The 21,658-nt window shown below is 36.5% G+C and overlaps 1 protein-coding gene across 5 annotated transcripts in view; it reads right to left on the reverse strand.

The window, feature by feature from the left end:
* Positions 1–5,332: 5,332 nt before the first annotated feature.
* The window catches only part of AP1S2 (adaptor related protein complex 1 subunit sigma 2), a 46,591-nt gene continuing 30,265 nt past the window's right edge, over positions 5,333–21,658 (reverse strand). The window contains exons 5-7 of one of the 5 annotated variants that reach the window (XR_005556331.1): positions 18,086–18,179; positions 7,461–7,469; positions 5,333–6,918 (exon numbers count right to left, since the gene is read on the reverse strand). Coding sequence is in view for 4 of the 5 variants with exons in the window: in XM_039339873.1 (XP_039195807.1) it covers positions 6,871–6,918; positions 7,461–7,469 (57 nt within the window). In the remaining variant the exon portion in view is untranslated. Of the gene's footprint in view, positions 6,919–7,460; positions 7,470–8,694; positions 9,911–18,085; positions 18,180–21,658 lie in introns of those variants that run through there. The other 4 variants (XM_039339873.1, XM_039339875.1, XM_039339874.1 and 1 more) reach the window with 4 other exon arrangements.

Consider the following 21,658-nt stretch of genomic DNA (forward strand, 5'->3'; position numbering starts at 1 on the left):
TGGCTGTGCTCTGATTGGCTGGGGGTTGGCTGTGCTCTGATTGGCTGGGGGAGTGTTCTGTTTGGTTGTGCTCAGGTTAGTCTGAGTTGCAGGGGGGTTTAAGATTTTGGGCTGCCTTGCTATTTTTTGGCTTCACGTTCGTGGTCGTGCCTCATATTCATGGAGGGTGTCAGTTTGCTTCATGTATGGATTGGAGGGCTTTAAAGTAGCTAATGATGCAGCTGTGGTCTGGCTTCTGGTTTGTGGTCGTGCCTCATCATCACTGTGGCTTTGGGTTTGCTTTTTGCGTGGATGTGTGGTGGTGACATCCTGTGTGGTTTTTGTGAGTGTGGGTCTGGTATCATTTTTTGTGTTAGGGAGTTGTTTGACAATAAGGGCGGGTTTCCAAATGGCTGGTAGGCGGGAAGTATCATCTCGCTTGTTCAACCAACATCTTCCCTGGTCCAACATCTTAAAGCCACAGGACATGAAATTGACTTTAAAAATACCAGAACCATTGCCAAAAGTGAACATTTTAATAACAGAATAATCAGAGCATGTTCATGTTCACAGCATGAACAACGCCCACACAGCATGAACAGCGTGGCGTTGCCCTTGTCCTATTAGCAGACAAGGGCAACGCCACAGTGGTTATGAACACATCTGACTACCAAACCAAATTAACCAACCTACTCCAAGACTCCACATACAAACCCCTAAATACAGATCCCACCACCTACCTGGAAAAAACCACCAGATCCAAAATAAAAGCCTCCCCCATTAGCGAAGAGATCCAGCAAAGAATCATTCCCAGAGAGAAATCATCCAGATGCCCCAAACTCTATGGTCTCCCCAAGATACACAAAGAAGGAACCCCACTCAGACCTATAGTCAGCTCCATAGGCTCACCTCTACAAAACCTAGCCAAATTTCTCGCCAAACAACTATAGCCCTATGCAGAATCCATCACCTCACACGTAAAAAACTCATTCCAGTTTATAGAGATCATAAAGAAACAAAACTTACAGCCCAGCGACCTACTAGTGAGCTTCGATGTCATATCCCTCTTCACCCAAGTGCCTATCAAAGAAGCCTTGACAGCTATTCAAAACAAATATAACCCCCCCAAACACATCTTAGATCTGACCAACCACTGCCTATCCAACACATACTTCATCTATAATGGACAAAAATACAAACAAACAGAAGGAGCACCCATGGGATCACCCCTCTCACCTGTCATTGCCAACCTCTACATGGAACACTTTGAAACCCAAGCTCTAGAAAAATCGGATCACAAACCCAAACTCTGGCTCAGATACGTAGACGACACCTTCATAATCTGGCCACATGGGAAAGAAAAACTGGACAACTTCCTCACACACCTCAACAGCCTACACCCCAAAATACAGTTCACCATGGAAACAGACGCTAACAACCAACTTCCCTTCCTGGATGTCTTAGTTTACAAGAAATCCAATGGCTCCCTAGGACACACCATCTACCAGAAGAAAACACACACAAACCGCTATCTGCACGCTCTCTCACACCACCACCCAGCACAGATCAACTCTGTAGCCAAGACACTCATCTCCAGAACAAAACGCTTAGCTGACGAACAACACCTAAAACCCGAACTACACACTCTCACCAATGTACTAACATCCAATGGATTCCATAGAACTAAGATTACAAACCTAATCCAAAAAGAAACCCCCACCAAAATCCAAGACAAAGAACAAGAAAACGGCAAAGCCCTCCTCCCATACATAAAAGGCACCACAGACAGAATCAGTAAGATCCTTCATAAACACAACATCAAAACAGCATTCTGCACAAACAGAAAAATATCCACCATCCTTAGAAACCCCAAAGATAAAATTGAATTAGAAAATCAAGGAGTATACGAAATCCCATGCACCACTTGTCCCACCACATACATCGGACAAACCAACAGAAGAATAAGTGCACGCATTGAAGAACATAAGAACTCAGTCAAAAAAGAGGAACCAACATCTTCCCTGGTCCAACACCTTAAAGCCACAGGACATGAAATTGACTTTAAAAATACCAGAACCATTGCCAAAAGTGAACATTTTAATAACAGAATAATCAGAGAAGCCATCGAGATAGAAAAACGCCCACACAGCATGAACAAGCGAGATGATACCTCCCGCCTACCAGCCATTTGGAAACCCGCCCTTATTGACAAACGACTCCCTAACACAAAAAATGATACCAGACCCACACTCACAAAAACCACACAGGATGTCACCACCACACATCCACGCAAAAAGCAAACCCAAAGCCACACCGATGATGAGGCACGACCACAAACCAGAAGCCAGACCAGAGCTGCATCATTAGCCACTTTAAAGCCCTCCAATCCATACATGAAGCAACTGACACCCTCCATGAAGAGGAGGCACGACCACGAACGCGAAGCCAAAAAATAGCAAGGCAGCCCAAAATCTTAAACCCCCCTGCAACTCAGACTAACCTGAGCACAACCAAACAGAACACTCCCCCAGCCAATCAAAGCACAGCCACAGCCAATCAGAGCACAGCCATGCCCCTAACCAATCAGAACACACCTCCACCCAATCAGAACACAGCCAAGCTCCCACCCAATCAGTTCATACCCCCACTGGCAGTTAAAAGGAAGAAACAGCTAAGACCACACATTGCTGCTCAAAGCACGAGGCTGAAAACACCAGCCTGAAGATGACGAATGGGACTTCGTCGAAACGTCGCCAAGACACTTCCAATTTTACGTGGGAGAAAACCCGAACAGCCAAAGACCTACATACAAACACCCGCGAAAACCTCAGAAAACATATATATATATATATATATAATCAATTACCAATAAAGCGTGAACACCAGGAATATAATAAACTATAAAAGTTTAATACCATCACCGATCACCAAGCTTTTGTCAGATACTTCTGACATCATCAGGGTTAATGCTGGTCTGTGGGAGCCGTCATTTGCACACGGCTCCTAGATCTTGTCGTAGGTCCTAATTGATTTAACTGGTTTTTAATTACGGCTTCCATACTGATGACTCCTCTTTTCTTGCTTTTACTGCTTGTGGGTGTGTCATTATTCCCCTCTACCTCCCACTGCCTTGAATTAGGGAGGTTCTTTCCTCCCCTTTTTTTGGTCATTCATATCTCTAAGTTGTTCCCTCTTCACACCTCCGTGTCTCCTTCCTTCCTCCTTCTTCTGATCTTTACTTGCTCCCCAATTGTCATCCCTCATTCTATGGGGGAGCACTCTCAGCCTTTCTCCCCATCCCTTGCTTTCCATTTCCCTCTCTTTGGCTGCATAAACTCCGTTTCTGTCATTGCCATTCCGTCTGACATCTACTTGCTCTTTCACCCCATTGTCAATGTTCTCAGACTCCATGTCAGACTGAATCCCTTGAATATCTCCTTCCTCCTCACACAAGCCCTCGTGTGCCCTCCTTTTTTGAGTATATATGCCTGGTTCCTTTATATCCCTCCCTCCATCAACATAGTGATCTTTTTTACAGTTTCTATCACATTCTACCCTTATTTGCATTTCCCCCCCATTCATAGAAACTGTAAAAAAGATCACTGTGTTGATGGAGGGAGGGACATACACATACATACACACACATACATACAGTGTTATCTTCATTTTAGATGTCAAGAGAGAGACCCTTTTGACATCTAAAATGAAGATAACTCTGTGTATGTGTGTGTGTGTGTGTGTATGTGTGTGTATATGGATATATGCAATGTTATCTTCATTTTAGATGTTAAAAGGGTTTTGCGGCTCCCAGTGTTTTGTTTTCGATGGGAAAATGGTCCAAATGGCTCTTCGAGTGTTTTGGGTTGCCTATCCCTGAACTAGACATACCCAATTTCAGCAACCATTGCTATATATTGCAACATTTTTTCTAAATAAGTATAGTTCAGTCTATCATAGGACTATAAAACTATAAACTGTAGAAAATCAGAATGTGGTATAAGACTTTAACAATTTTAGTAATAGTAATAGTAGTAAAGTTGGAAGGGACCTTGGAGGTCATCTAGTCCAACCCCCTGCTCGGGCAGGAAACCCTACACCATTTCGGACAAATGGCTGTCCAGTCTCTTCTTAAAAACTTCCAGTGTTGGATCATTTACTGCTTCTGGAGGCAATCTGTTCCACTGATTAATTGTTCTCACTGTCAGGAAGTTTCTCCTTAGTTCTAGGTTGCTTCTCTCCTTGATTAGTTTCCACCCATTGCTTCTTGTCCTGCCTTCAGGTGCGTTGGAAAATAGCTTAATTCCCTCTTCTTTATGGCAGCCCCTGAGATATTGGAATACTGCTATCATGTCCCCCCTTGTCATTCTCTTCGTTAAACTAGACATACCCAATTCTAGCAACTGTTCCTTATATGTTTTAGCCTCCAGTCCCCTAATCATCTTTGTTGCTCTTCTCTGTACTCTTTCTAGAGTCTCAACATCTTTTTTACATCGTGGTGACCAAAACTGGATGCAGTAATCCAAGTGTGGCCTTACCAAGGCATTGAAGAGTGGTATTAATACTTCACGTGATCTTGATTCTATCCCTCTGTTAATGCAGCCTAGCACTGTGTTGGCCTTTTTGGCAGCTGCAGCACGCTGCTGGCTCATATTTAAGTGATTGTCTACTAGGACTCCGAGGTCCCTCTCACAGTTACTACTATTGAGCATGGTGCCACCTATGCTGTACTTGTGCATTTGGTTTTTCTTGCCTAAATGTAGAACCTTGCTTTTTTCACCATTGAATTTCATTTTGTTAGTTAGTGCCCAGTGTTCATTTTCCTTATAAGACATAGACTTTGCGATTTGCACCTACATTTTTATTGATTGCCTCATTCCTATGCATTTAAATCCTTTATCAGTTAAGCTACTCTATTATCAATGAAGTGACCTTAGCTCACGAAAGTTTATAATAAAATTTCAAGAGGTGTTACGAAACTCGTTTGGCTACCATAGACTAACATGGGTCTTAGTTGGCAATTTTGTACTTCAGTTTTCAGAAACTGGTATCAGTAAGTTTAACATTGCTTTATTTCCAAATATGTAAAGCTGTATCATACATATAGAGTCCATATATTTATCATTGCAAATGGCTACAGATTACTTCCATGCACTGGCATAACAGAAATGAGCTGATGTTGAGCAGCCCCATTACTTTTTAAAGAAATTGACTGTTAACTTACTCCTACAATGATTTATATAATGTTTGAGTAACTTACCTTTAAAATAAGGCAATATTAGTATTTTGGACTATTTAGTAAAGTATTGTGCTGACACAAACATTCTGTAAGTTTTTGAATACACAGGCACAATAATGGAGTAAAAATGGACATTTATTACAACTAAACCAGTGTGATATACTACACAGCTTATCTTACACCACAAAGCTTTTTTAAACAAACACACAAGGCAACAGTGCAGACTTTAAACATGGTTTGAATGCATAAAAATTGTTTTTGATATTTTAAAATGTCAAGTAATTCCACCCAATTTCAACCTCACACATAGCAAATGGATCATTCTAATGCCATGTGAACTTCATTCTTCCAGTTCCCATTAAGTTAAACATAGGACTCCAGTGTATGTACTTCATGTAATCATTACTAATTCCATAACATTCTATTGGACTCAGTATGATATAATAATATTTCTGATGTAACATTACTTATATTAATGCCTTACAATATTTGAGAATATCAATTAATCAAATTGATGCACTAGAAGGCAATTTAGTAGAAGTCTATGTACCCACACACAAATATATGTAAAGCAACCTACTTCCAGAAATAAAATGCTCTGAACAAAGTTTGCTTCAAACACATTACAGAATATTTAGCAAAATGCACATGAGGATAACAAACTATTGCTTTGTAATATCCATGCAGTCTGATCCTATGCATATTTAAAAATTCTATTTTGTTTGATACGTACTACACCATAAAAATGCATATGCATACCATGGTAGTCAAAACTGAACAAGCTGAGCAAAGGCATGTTGTAAGGTTTGCTTCTCTGCTGCGTCCACAATGCACTATGATTAAATCTAGAATCTATGGTGGAATAATATTAATGGGCAACTACAATTAGTAATGTACCTGTTCAGATTGACTTCAAAAACACAGCATATAATACTGGTAACAAGTAGATATTTTCTAACAATTCCTTTTTGTCAAATGTGTTTCAATATCTGAATTTATCCTTTTGAAAAGAATATTTCAGTACTTACGCTTATAAAAAGTAACACACTTTATATAATTTCAATTTACATTCCTTTGCAAAATATTAAATCAAGTTAGAATTTCACTCCAAGGAATTGTTATAATGTTTATAACTGAATTCTTAGAAATGAATCTGCCATGACAGCTTACAACAGTTTGATTTGCAGATCTTGATATAATTCTTTGGTATAAATAAAACAGCTGTAAATACTTGTTTAATCATCTGTGACAACCTAAAATGACTTAATAAAAGTCTTTGGCTATACAAAGCCAAGTTCTTTTGTTAACACATTTCACCACATGTAATAGTTTTCAGGATATAACACAATCTACAGTATTGGATACATTGTGTTTTAACAAAGTAATTCACAAAAAAATAATTACTGAAATTGTCATGACTCAATAATTTAAAACTAATGTGGCTGAAATTGCTGTGAAATCCCCTTCCCCAATTTAAAAACTTTGTTCCCTTTTTCAACTTTATAATAATTATTTTTTGCTCATAAACCTGAATATAAGTAGCTTAGCAGAACAATAATACTGACAAATAGCATCATAACACCATTAACTAACATTAAATGGAGGCAGTGAACATTTACACTTATATGGGCCACTGTAAAGACATAAAAAAAGATTTATGTCAGTCCAATCTCTTCAAGAACACTACGAGGGGTCTCTGCTTCCTGTGGAGAAAGAAAATAGACAATTAACAGATTTTTATTTTTTTTTGCTTCTGCCAAGCTAGATATATTAAGAATTAATGAATTTCAGGAAGTTACATCTCACCTTTTTAAAAATAACTGTAATTGATATTCCCCATTTTCTGTAATTCTTCCCTCCTTTCCTTAGTCAACTGAGTAGACTGGAAACAGTTTCTATTATGTGAAATGCTTTGGTGTACCATAAAAGAGAGAAGGCAACCTACATAAAGTTGAACAACTCCCACAGGCACTAGCCACTTTGATAAGAATGAATGTTTGACCTTATTAAGGAATTCAACCAAAGAAATAGTATTTTAGATAAAATTAATTGTAGATAATTTAACAAATACGGATAAATCTTTAGAGAATAATTGTAAAGGCCAATTAAAATGTTATTTCTATGCTAGTGAAGTTAATGATTGTTTTAAATGTTCAATTTCAAATAAAATGTCAAAGCAAGTTATATTTTCCTTATATCAATATACTCAAAGCACAGCCAGTAATTTTTGTATAAAAACACTTACTTTAGCATCCTAAAAAAGGTATAGCCAAAAAGAAAGAAAATCAGAATTTTAGCAATATTTCCACATAAATGTAACAAATATACAAGAACATGAAAGCCTGTTTGGTCTAGTAAGGCACCAGGCTAGAAATTGAAACGTGAGTTCAAGTCCTGCCTTAGCCATAAAAGCCAGCAGGATGACTTTGGGCCAGGTACTCTTTTAGTTCAATTCAATCACCTCACAATTTTTGCTGTGGGGAAAATATGAAGTGGAGGTAAGTTGGATATGTTTGCCATCTTGAGTTATTTAAAAATAGTAAAGGCAGATATAAATAAATAAACAAACAACGAAATCTGAACAGTTCAGTCAGGTCACAATTTTTGCTGTGGGGAAAATATGAAGTGGAGGTATGTTAGATATGTTTGCCATCTTGAGTTATTTAAAAAATAGTAAAGGCAGATATAAATTAAAAAAAAATCTTAATTCCCAAAATGAAGGCACTATTGTAACATCTCTGAATTGTATTAATAACTAGCAGATATTGTTCTCTGCTGACATATATAAATTTTATATAGAGGATTGAACTAATTTTGTTATGAAAAATAAGTTTTTATTAGATTCATGATTCTGAAGATTCATCATTCAGCAGATTCACTACCAGAGATTGCATCCTCATTCATTATGCAAACTTCCAAAAACAAGATTGATTTAGAGAAGGAAAGATTACCAATGGCTCCCTTTCAAGAAGGTTGCCACTTGATTCTGGCAATTTCTCATGAAAGTTAGAGCTGTAATCCGATAAATGAAATACAACTGGATTTCACCTGCACTAATAGATCTTTTTATGTGACGTCTAAATCAAATTTAATCTTTATTATGGTCATAGGCCAGCATAATATAATGAAGATATACTATATTTTCTAATAAGAACCTGCATACCCTTATTACTGTATGCATTTTTGTATCATAGTATTTTTAAAAAATGTGTTTTATACTTCTAATAATGTACTATGAGAATGATGCAGCATACCCTTAATAAGTCCGCATCTCAAATACCACTTGGGGAAAGTAGCTGTACCATTCAAGGTGTATAAACAATAGCTCTTTGTGAATGTGCAACTATTTAAAATAGCAAAGTTTTATCTTTTATCAGAAGGATTTCCTATGTTATGTCTGCAAATCAGAATTAAGGTAAATTCCACAAATATGAATTATTTCACAGCAAAGAAATGGAGGGGGGAAAAAGCCAGTCACATGAGAAGTGCATGCAATAGTTTATTACAGACATGCCCCCAAAAATTCACAGTAATTACAAGCATGCAGATAAATTTACAAGCATACATAAAGGTGCAACAATACTGCACCATCATCAGCACTCCATTTGCTGCAGTTTAAAGAGCCAGACATTAAAAGAATGCAAAGCAGCATTTACCATGTACATTCAGAGAAGCAAAACCATATACATTCACAGTGAGGGAGAGAGAGATCTGCAATATAAATGCTTCTTGCATGCTTCCCAGAGGTAATGGGAAATGACGTTAATCCCGTGTTTGAAATAATGACTCTCTCTAGTATGCTCTATCTGTATTTAATCGTGTTGCAGAAACCATTTTCTATTTTTTTTAAAAGCCATTTTGAAAGCCTAACTTTGTAACAGCAGTCATGTCTTCCTTTTTATTATGACTTTTTGTTTTAAAATGAAATCAAGAGGGTTTTTTTAGTCATATACTTTGGTAGTTGCTTCTATACATTTATGAACATTTTTATTGCTATTGTAACATTTGGATCAGCTCCATTCATGCACTGAAGATATCCACATAAGTCTACTCTAAAATATTGAAATTAATGAAAAAAAGATTTTGCATGCAGAAGGAATACCTTATGCATAGTTTAGAGAATACAAGATCAATGTACTTATTTTTTAAACTTAGTTAGCAGTGAAGCAAATCTGTTTAATATATATGTATAACAATTTGTGGCCTTCAGGGTTGTTTTTCATGGTAAGTGTAGAAGGCGCTATTTGGAAAACATTTTGTTTAGTGGGATAAAATGTATACGTTAATATCAGTTGATTTCTATGTGCTAGCTGCATAAATTAGATTTATATATATTTTGAATTTGGTTAAATGCTTAAATGATAGATTGAGGCTAAGCAAAGTATTTCAAGCTGGAATTTTACATGCTATGTCAAGTGCTAATGAGATAGATTTAAATAGTTTAACAACAAAATTACAGCATGCTGACAAAACATATGAAGAAAAACAAACATTGTAAATGGCAGGACAAAGAAAAATACAAACAGCAAAAACAAAACACACAACTGTGATATACACTAGTTTGTTCAAGATGATTGGATTCACCAAGCTGAGGAAAAATGTTCTGCCATAAGAAAGCCAGGTCTAGTGCCTCTCTGTGTGCATGATGAATGAAGTCATTTAATATACTGGGACATTAAAGTATTCATGACGTGGCTATAAAAGAAATGTATATTCTTTATAAATAGTACAGAAGTTAGCATGCATTTAATAAAACAAATGGATTTCTATTACTTCCATTCTTCTCTATTCTGATCTTTGGAATTATGTAATAATGATGATAGAGGTTTAAGATATTTTTATTGTAATGGATGATTTAACAAACTATATTTAATATCCTGGGTGGTTTGCTTTAAACTAAGGATTGTAAGGATTGATGTGTACACAGTTACTGCCAAACATCCATCATTTTTTGCACAACAGTATATTTCATTAGAGAAAATAGAATGCATATGCACTTTACACTTCGAACAAGCTATTTCAAAGATGTTTCTGATGTATCAATATCCAATTGTACAATTACTGAATTTTATGGCAATGTATGTAGACCACAATTAATTTATGTCCAAATTTCATTTTTCTTCAATGGTGCAATTATAAATCATATTTTAAGGGCTGCAATCATAACAATAAACTCATTCTTTTTAAGCTGCTTTAAAACTACCTGTATTAACATTCCAGGCCAGCTAGCTGTTAATCCAACTACCCAGGGATGGAGAACTGGCATCATTAATTTCCTACATTTTTTTGTGCTTATCTTAGGAGCAAAATAATTACATCATTCATAAACCTAGTTCTACAAACAACTACAGATACTTTATCTTTTTTTCTCTATATAAGAATGTGCAGGTTTTCAAGCATAATAATCAATATCTAATGCTAACTATGAATATTTCTATAAGTCTATCTCAGAAATATAGGTTTCCCAGAAAATAATGAAATAGAAAGTTTTGCTAAAACAGATACTCTGAGATTAATTCATTCAATGGAGAACATGTTATAAATTTCTGTTAACTTGGCAAATTGTAAAAGTACATTTTCCCAGACATCATATGAACATAAATATTCAATTATCTTTGTCCTCCCCAATACATTGTGATTAATATATCCAAATTCATAAAATTAAATACTCTCCACCTGCCTAATTTGCTTATGTGCTGTCTTCTCCACATTCTTTCAATGCTTATAAACTGGTACAGCAGGAATACATTTTTTTCCTTCAGTTTATCTATTTGGCCTAATAACTACATCGCCTTAATATAGATTTTCACTTCATGGATGCTCAGGTTTTTAACTACAAGTAGTTAAATAACACCATTTGGTGATTAATGTATTCATTTATATTATTCTTAATTTGTTTTATGAAAATATTAAGAATTGTAGGTTAAACATTTCTATGGAATGGTTCAAAAGTGAAAATAAATTATCTGCATCATGTATAATCAAAATTGAACAATTCTCAATTTTATCTGCTAAAAATCAAACTCATGTGCAACTTTTAGCGTCTTTCTAGCTAGAAACCAGGAGACTGAGTTCTAGTCCCACTTTAGGCATGAAAGCTGGCTTAGGCCAGTCATTCTCTGTCAGAGATTTGTTACTATGGGGAAAAGACGAAGGAGTATTAGGTATATTTATCACTTTGTATCATTTATTAAAATAATAAAGATGGAGATTGCATATATAATAAATATAAACAATAGAAATATATATAAAATATATAAACAATAAAATAGGATTTGAAACTAAAGTTTCTTTTTGGAATCAGAACAAGGGAAGCTGCCATTTGAAAATATTCCAAGGGGCATGGTGAACTGAAGACAACTTGCAAGAGCATAGCCCACAACCACAGTGGAAAAAGGAGCCAATTCCTCCCCAAACTCCTTTCTGGATTAGGGAGAGAATTTGGATGCCCATAGTGTTTTCCTGCAACAAGATTATAAAAGAGCAGTCTCCAGTAGGTTTTAGAATTCTGGGAGCCAGGAGAGTCAGTTTTGCCCAAGCCATGGTTCAGAGTCTTCAAGAGACACTGGGTTCACCTTCCTTAATTATTTTCATTGGAAATGGTTTGAAAATTGTTTTATGGTTATTAAAAGCCTTCAGAAGGACAAGTTTTATTACACTAGGTGCTCTTCCTTCAATCCTCAGATATAGAAGGTTCATATAAGTTTTAAGTAAGAACTTAAAAACTTTATTATTTGAAACTAAGCAGCAAAAACGTAATTGGAATGCTAATTTTGGAAAGGTTTTAAATGGACTAAGGATCCAGATTAACTCAAAATAAGATTATGAAATAATTATAAAAATATTTCTGTGGTTAGTTTAAAATCCTATTAAAATGTATGAAGATTTTGAATTTTAAGTGCAAGAAATCTTTCCCTGGGAAAATTTTGTGGATTGGGAAAAGCATGAAAAAAGGAGACCTTGGTGGTTGGTTACTAGAAGCAAGTAGAAAGGTTATAATTAAAGGAAAAGACCTTCTATTACAGAATAGAAAGAAGTATTTTAAATCTGGAGGAATTTAAGGATATTTGGCAACAATATATTCAGAATTTTCTTTTTAGATTATCCAACAGTATAAAATGGATTCAAAAGAGGAAATAGAAGAAGATGCAACTGAGAATCGGGATGTTTTGGATATGGGTTTAAAAATGACAGGATACAAGAAGGATCTAACGGGAGAGGCGGCACACAAACAAAAAAAATTGACAAAGATGTTATGCAGAATTTACAAATGAAACCAATTGATGTTTTAATAGCTAAAGGAGCACACAAATAATAAATCAAAATGGTGACTTGGATGTATAGATTCCAATTCAGAAAAGTAACTTGGACAAGTTTTCTTATTTTGGACTTACCAAACCGATATGGAGAGTTTCCAAGAAAGGATAGAATGAAAAGAAATCAGCTCTTGAGACATTCCTTAAAAGCATCAAGACTTTTAAACTAACAAGATGATTTATAAAGTTGGTTTATAAATAGTAATTCCTGAGAAAGTTATATCTTATGACAACCCAGTGCTAAGAGCTTTTTCCATAACCAAGTCATTTGCTGCTTTTACTTAGAAGCAATGAAATTTTAAAATATATCACAATTAAGAATTACCCTATTGACCAATTGTTTTGAAAAAAATGGACCAGAATGAACAGCTACCTCCTCTAGTGCTTGAATCAAAGCAAGAGAACAATGAGCTTGTCTTGAATTCCCATTGTTCTTATGGTCAGAATACTCAAAACATTTTGAATTTTATTCTGATGGAATTCTTCGATTATTCTTTTATTTCATTGTAACACTGTCAGTTCAAAAATTGTAAAAAGCAAGCAGGGATGTGACCTCTGAGCTCCACTTGCCTTTTTATACACTTGAAAGCCAAGAGATTAAAGCACTAGGCAAGAAACCAGGAGACCCTGAGGCCTAAATACAGCTGGGTGACTTTTGGCTGGTCACTCACAGTTTGAAAGAAGGCAATGGCAAGCCAATTGTGAAATCTTGCCAAGAAAATTGCAGATATCTCACTGCCTTATCATTTTATTTCAGAACTTTCAGAGAAAGATTATAAGTTGTCAAGAATCCCCCAGAGATCTCTGTTTTGCTTTTTCAGATCTATTCCAAACCAACAGAGAATTAGTGGACAAGATAAAAGCAGTAAGAATTATGGGAGGAAGTGATTATAATTCCAGGAGGCTCAAGATATTGTAGAAAGAGAAACTAGAGCACAATACAAGCACACTAAATTTGAGGAGAGTCAATCTCTACAAGCTTAAAGTAGTATTAGGGAGCAACCCATGGTCAGAAATCACCAGGCCAAAGGACAGCCCCAAGAACACTTGCGTACTATTCCAATTATAGCAAGAAGAGGGCAGAGTTCCTCTATTCCTACTTTGTTTAGTTGTCAGACCCCAAAAAAGGAGCGATAACTAAAGAAATTGGTTATAAATATCTTCAAAAAGATAACTGGTAACTAGAGACCAGACAGCTTGACTATAATACAGGGCAAAAGTGAGAAACAGATTATTCAGCAGTTGGTTTGTAAGCAGGAGCTAGCACAAGTTTAATGAGAATAAATCATGCTATACCATCCTGATGAATGTCTTGACTTTTCCCTTTTTTTAAGAGTGACCAATTCAATTAGCATAGAAACATAGTGGACACAGCACACCCTGCCTTTAGAAAAGTATTCAACAAAGTCTTCCATAAGATTCTAGTAGAGAATGATAATAAAGAAACAAAATGTGATCAGGACATGCTATGATTATAAACAGTACCAGCATAGGTCACTTTCAGCCCAACTCACCACACAGGGTTGTTGTTGAGGGGAAAATAGCAGGAGGAAGGAGTATTAGGTATGTTTGCCATCTTGTGTTATTTATAAAAAATAATAAAGACAGGATAAATAAGTAAAATATAGAGAGCTAGCTGAACAATCATATTACATTAATGACTTCATATTAAGATGGAAACAAGTATCAAGTGGCATACTATAAAGCTCCAGTCTACCGCTGAGTTGTTCTACATATATAAAAGTGCTTGGATGAAGGGTTAAAACATATACTTATCACATGAATAGATGAAGCAAAGTTAGGACACATAACAAACAAATGATAATATAAAGATTCAAAAAGATCTTGAAAAGTAGAAACAATGGGTGGAAACCAGCAAAATACATTCAATCAGAAAATTGCAAAACCCTACTGCAGTAAAAAGATGCAGTTTTATTCTTAATGAAATACCCCAAGTTTCTAGGTACCATATATAATAAATACAAATAGCTAGAAATATGACAAGCTTAGAGTTAAGGCTCTTATTTTAAACCTGAAGAAACTAATTTCATAACCTTTCCTTCATTAAAAATGTAGTGAAGTGAAGAGCATCTAAGTAAGTATTGTGCAGGGGCCTATGATAAAATGTGGGATAAATAATATACTTTCAGAGACAGTTGAACTCTACAAGTCATCTTGGAAATCAACTTGTTGGAGCAATTGAGAAACACCAATGGAAAAGGCATGGTTTTTAATAACCCTCAAGATGATGGGAGTGAATTCTGTATCTGAATTAACTAATTCCATGGGCAATTAGGCCAGATGAATATGTCTTCTATAGAAATGTGAATGTATATAAGCCAGTGGTTCTCAACCTGTGGGTCGGGACCCCATTTGGGGTCGAACGACCATTTCACGGGGGTCGCCAAACAAGGCTGTCCGCCATTTTTTCCCCTTTTCTTTGGCCACGCCCCTGGCACCCGGTGATGTATAAGTGGTTGGGGGTCACCACAACTTGGGGAACTGTATTATGGGGTCGCGGCATTAGAAAGGTTGAGAACCACTGATATAAGCCCTGCTCGTGCAGCCTTCTAAATCTTTGTTTTATTTAATTAGCAACACCATGAACTAAGTTTTGCATTCTTAACTTCATCAAGCAGGCTGTTCTAGAACACTTATAGTTACTTTTATATCTATGTTGAGAAAAAAGGAAGCTAAAAAAGCCTATTTAATTATATTCTTACAAAAGCCATATGTGGAAAAAGCATAAAATAGCTGTGAAGAAGGTGCAGTTACTTGTTTTCTTGTATTCTTTGCTAACCAAATAATTCTATACCTTAATGCCAATCCATGACTGTAATAAATTTTAATCATCTACAGTACTACACTTTTTATTAGGTCAGATTACTGTTTGTAGTTCTAGTTTTAATAAAGTAATCTCATGAAGTCAAATAAAATTTCCTTAATAAAAATAAATAATTCAACACATTAAGCTCAGTTGTCATGGACAGAAGTTAAATTATCCATTATAAATGTTCTTACTCACTAGGAAAAATATAAAATGTAAGAAAAGGGGTGTGCAAAACAATGATTTCAAAATAAGATTTTAATATTACCAGAAGGCTTCCAATGCTGTTCTGACCTTACTGGAAGTATTCATAGTTTAAAAAGGAAGCTATGCTTTCACATTTTAAATGCAGGCATTTATCCAACAAGAAATTGAAATACTTCCATCTATTCCTGACAAATATGCCTTGATGATACTTGGAAAAATGTGAGAAAAAGAAAACAGAATGATCAATATTCTTGTCACAGTATAGGTCACAATGCCTACTTCAAATTCTTTGTTGAATTAATAGTGGGAGGCATTTCTCTTGTTTATATTGCTCGTGTCCTTTTTGTTTCAATTTTATTGTCTTTATCCTTCAACACGTGTCCTTGGAAATTTAATATGGGAGATTAAAAATAAGTGAAATATTTTAGGATGCAGAAACTGTATAAGGTGTCATGCCTCCCTCTGAGTTTGACTCTGAGGATGACATTGAGTTCCCCATTGAGGCCCAGGAGGGGGTGTCTGTGGCTTCGGAGGACTGTGGGGAGGAGCAGGCTGAAGCAGGCCAGGGCCCTTCAAGTTTGGAACAGGGAAGGCAGAGCTCAGGCGAGGAGCAAGGCCCCTCCCCACCAGATCCCAGAGCAAGGAGAGCAGAGAGGAGGAAGGAACACTTGCTCACTTGCTCAGGAGGAGAGCGTCATGCCCCACTCCACAAGGCACATCTGGGGAGTAGGATTTAAGGAGATGCTATGGGGTGGGGCATTTGCCGGGAACAAACATGAACTCTTGTGATGTGAGCTCTTGTACCTGGACTCTTTGTATTTTGGATCAAGTTTGTTTCCTGCTGAGTTCTCCTTGCTGTCCTCAGTTTTGCAGTTTGCAGGTTACAGGCAAGCTGGACGTTGAAAAGATCATACTTTGTTTGTTATCTGTTTTACTTTAAAGAACTGTTTAACTTCTTTGACTGTTTTAATGAACTTGTGCCACCATATGTGGGGGCTGTTGGGTGAACGTTGGCAGTGCTTACAAAGACAATTGCTCTGACCAGCTAATTGCTTTGCCTCCGTTTGGGGCCCTGGGTCATTGCACAAGGATTCCTCCTGATCTGAACAGAGCCGAGAATCTTTTTGTCCATTTTATAAATATATAAGATATCCTTTTAACAAAATTAAATGACTGTTAAATTGTCCTTAACCTGATCTGGTAGGATAACTTTAAAACATAAGATACCTCAGAATCTTGATGAAATATTAAATCACTATGAGACCAACACTGCTGATAGAGGCAAATTTCATGTTAACATGCTGATCACATTTAAGACTCTCTTTAGTACATACTATCAGTCCACAACTAAACCCCTATTAATATGTTTAAAATGACATTGATTTCTATGAAGAAAAGCACAAACAACTTTTTATAAAATCAGTTAAAATTATACTTAGAAAATTATAATTAGGTTTAGTTAAATTGTGTATTTAAACATGCACATTTATGAGACAGTCACAGTAAATCATAATTACACATACTGTATCAGTACATAATCTATTATGTCAATTTATTGATTTTGATGGAGAGTCACGTTTAGAGCACTTGCTATCAACATTTTAAAAGTTTTGTCCTTATTTCAACTTTGGAAAAACGATTCCAGAAGCTTGGGAATTTTACCTGAAAGATGCTACTCATTCAAGTATAATCGTGCAACCTTGTATCCAAGCCATTATGGTTGATTAAAGAGCATTTTTGTAAAGTTCTATAATTTAAAATCTATTGATACACATGCTTATTTGATGGTTATAATTTCTGCTTTATCAACATTTTAAATGCAGGATTGAGTATGGTTAGTTTTAATTAATGCATTTAAGCCACATTATTTAAGAGGAACAGAAATTCAAATTGAATGTAAAATATACTAAAATATTTTTAGATGATTACCGTATTTTTTCCTTGTGCACCCTTTTTTGTGGAATATGGGATTTAAAATGGCAATTACACAATTACATTTTAAGAAATTCAGATGTTGAAATAAATTGGGACTAGTATATCATTTTTCCTTAAGACAATTTTTATATCAGCAATTCACTAATGTATTAATTATAAAATACTGCAGCTTCTTTCATTTACACACTGAACTATATTTAACACACATCTTTTTTCTGCTGCAAGTCATGATATATACTGTATTCCAGAAAATAGTTTAAACTACTTTATAAGATCAGTGATCTGTTTATTGGTTAATGTGGGGATCTTTTAAGCCTTTCAGCATACAAAAATGATTAACATCATTAGAACAAAACCATGCAGCACACACTTCAAAATTGATGCTGTTAGTATGAAAAATAAAGTTAAGACAGAACATCCAAAGCAAATGTCCATTCTGTCAAGCAAATATGACAAAGAATAAGTCCATTACTCATCACTTTTTGTTCTTTTTCTTGCTTAACAGACAAGGGTTCTTTTACACGTGCAAACCTCTGCAAAGCACTCATGTAATCCATGCCACTAAAAGGTAAATTTGGTAGTTACCAATTGTACAGGTAGGGGCCAAAGCGCTAAGGCTTTAGATTGTTCTTAATCATAAGATATCCTCAGACAAACCTCCCCAGTCTTCATTCTGGCTCTACAAACAAAATTAAGCACAATTGAATATTTTATAGTGCATTTTACATGTTTGTGTAAAGATAATCAACTTCACATAGGTTTGTGGATATTAGTACTCTTTAGGGTTTTCTGCATGAGTATTAACAAGTACAAAGCTAGTGAAAATATGAAGAAAAATGAATGTATTACACAAATACACCTCACTTTTACCATATGATAAGCAGTGAGTCTTCACTTTTCCAGAGGGTTGCCAAACTCCTAATTAGGGTACTGATTTTCAGAACAGTAAGAGGATTGCTTATAAAAGCTATAGGAAATGTAGCAGTAGCGGGGACATCTTTCTTTTTCATTGCCTACCCCATTCACATATAAAGAGGGGGTGGATAAGAGGATTGTTTTCTTCAAGCAAGAGAAGATTGAATCTTCCTATTCCCTTTCAGACAATCCTAGGGAGTCCTTGATTTACAACCATTTGTTTAATGATGGTTTGCAGTTATTATGGTCTTGGGAAAAGCAACTTACAACTCCTCCTCAAAGTTATGACAATCGCACTACCTCCATTACCTGATCAAAATTCAGGCACTTGGCAACTGGCTTGCATTTCTGATGGCTGCAGTGTCTTGTGTTATGTGGTTGCAATTTGCGACCTTCTTTGCTGGCTTCCAACAGAAAAATCAACTCAAGAAGCTAGATTTGTTTAATGACCATATGGTTCACTTAATAATCATGTGATTTACTTAACAACTGTGGTTTTAATGTCCGCAGTAAAAGTGGTTGTAAAATCAGGTCCACTCACATGATGATTTGTTTAATGACTACATCTCTTAGCAACCAAAATTCCAGTCCCAATCATAGCAATATATCGGGAACTACCTACAATGGATCCAGAAACATGGAAAGTGCAGTTCCAATTGGGAAAAAAAAAAAAAAAAAAAAAACAAGGAAGCTGTAAGAGAATAAAAATTTCAGCATCTTTCTTCCACAAGGTTCTTTTAAGATCCTCTTCAAACTGTTTGTGTACTCAAATACAGGTTCTGCTCCAATTATTTATCAACTACTGTATAAATGTCTATCAAAACTATATCTAAATTTACTTTAGAAACTACAATGTAAAACACGAGAAATAATGGAAAGAAACAGCTCTAGCACAATCTCCTTGGCATACTTTAAAAATTCTGTAATTTCAAGTTGAAACACCAAACACCTAAGCAGGGTGGTGACAGTTTTAAAATTTAAAACCAAAGTTTGTGATTGAGATTATATAGCTTTTCTACATAAAGAAATGTTTATTTCCTGCATTATGAATGAGGTTCATAGATGTACAACTTCTCTGAAAATCAGGTACTATCAGGGTGCCCAATTAATTTATTTTAAACATATTCAGCATATATATAATGAAGCAACATGTTTAGATCCCTAAGACTGATTTTATGCCACTGCTGTGTCAATTGAATGTAGCTATTACAGTGATAGGAACAAGATAAATGAGAAAAACTATGACAACATAGAATGTATAACTCAATTCCGAACATAGGTATCTCTTCTCAGTTACCTGGTTTTACACATTATCCTATTTTCTGTAACTAGAATAACAAGTATAGGAGAGTGATAATATCACAATTTTATATGGACCAATCTAGTGAGATTAGATCAGGTGTCTTCAAACTTGGCCCTTTTATGACTTGTGGACTTCAACTCCCAGAATTCCTCAGCCAGCGTGTCTGGCTGAGGAATTCTGGAAGTCCACAAGTCATAAAAGGGCCAAGTTTGAAGACCCCTGGATTAGATATAACATTATTACATTAGATATAATACAGGTAATCCCCAAATTATGAAGATTCACTTAGCTCCTGTTCGAAGTTACGTGACAAGGACCCCTTAGTGCAGTGTTTCTCAACCTTGACAATTTTAAGGCATGTGGACTTCAACTCCCAGAATTCCACGAGCATTGCTGGCTGTGGAATTCTGGGAGTTGAAGTCCACATGCCTTAAAATTGTCAAGGTTGAGAAACACTGCACTAGTGCTTATGAGCAAGTCCCCAAATCATGAATCTTGCAGCACCATGGCAGTTGTTCACCCTTACAAATGACTGCAGAGGCTCTGCAACCTTCACCCTATTCCCCCCCTTACAACTGCTTCCCCCTCCCTTTCTGCCGTGCCGGACTCACCTTGCAAAAATCCTCTCTGCCACTGTTTCTTTCCCTTTGGGCGAGAGGAAAGTCAGCTTGGGAATGCTTTTCATGCCGAGAATGGAAGTTTCTGAAGTCTGTGATCTTGCACAAGTATTTGAAGTTGCATCAAATCATGAACCTCAGAAACTTTCCTTCTGTGTGGAAAAGGTATTTGCAGTGCCTGTCTCCTACTCCTGCCCCCAACTCCTTTCTGCCTGAGGGCAGGCCCGAAGCCTTCAACTGAGGGAGAAAGCCAGCCCCCTTGCACCCGCATCCAGCCCACGGGAGCTCACCACACCGGGGGAAGTGAACCCGTTGTCCCCAGAGCCTCAGATGCCTCCTCCAAGCCGACAGGAATGGAGGCCAGGGGAGGCTTCTGCATACCACTGGAGGTCAGATCCAGGCCTTGGAGGACTGCTCCAAGACCTTGCTGCCTGGAATGGAGGCCAGAGGAGCCTTCTGTGTGGAGGCCGGATCCAGGCCTCAGAGGATTGCTCCAAACTGTTGCTGCCTGGAACAGAGGCGGGGAGAGACTTCTGCATGCCTCTGGAGGTCTGATCCAGGCCTTGAAGGACTGCTCTAAGCTGTTGCTGCCCGGAATGGAGGCCGGGGAAGCTTCCGCATGCCTCACGGAGGTCAGATCCAGGCCTCAGAGGACTGCTCCAGATCATTTTCAAGGTAAGTGAGTCCAGTGCAACAAAAAGGGAGGCGGAAGCATGAGTTATTTTAGTGGGTCAGGAGGCCTTGGATTCCTGTTCCATCACTAGGCCTCCCATGCTTTCCCCACCTTGAGATACCTCATGTGCACTTAACGAGCCGCCTGTGTCTTAATGAGCAGGAAGTGATGTCGCTCGAAGTATGAGGGTACTGAGTTTCCTCCATTTGTTTAAAAACCTAATTATATTTAGGACTTTGATTAAAACTATTTTTATTGAATCAAATATATTTTTATTTGATTTGGGTTTGGCAACCTGTATCACTAGTGACCTGAATAATAATAAGAGTCTAAAATGCATATACAAAAAGTTTAGCACTTAGAATGCCTATGTTTATTGCTTGTACTTCTTTCCTCAGCTGTATCAGAGTATCAGTCTTATAGGAATAACTAAGCAAGTTAAGACTTACTTTCCTAAGCTGTTGTTTCCTCCATTGTAACTTTCCTCATATATTTTCAGCTCTTTATTATTTCCTCACATATTTTCAGCTCTTTATTATGACTCCAATCCAGCTTTTCTCACAAAAAACAATTAGTGTGTCAGAACCAGAGATTCATTAGTATTTTAAATAAAGCCAATTTAATGGGTTATCTTGAACAAGTATTCACAA

Source organism: Crotalus tigris, unplaced genomic scaffold (assembly GCF_016545835.1).
Source record: "Crotalus tigris isolate CLP2741 ecotype Arizona unplaced genomic scaffold, ASM1654583v1 scf7180000017740.3459589, whole genome shotgun sequence".
Taxonomy (NCBI): domain Eukaryota; kingdom Metazoa; phylum Chordata; class Lepidosauria; order Squamata; family Viperidae; genus Crotalus; species Crotalus tigris.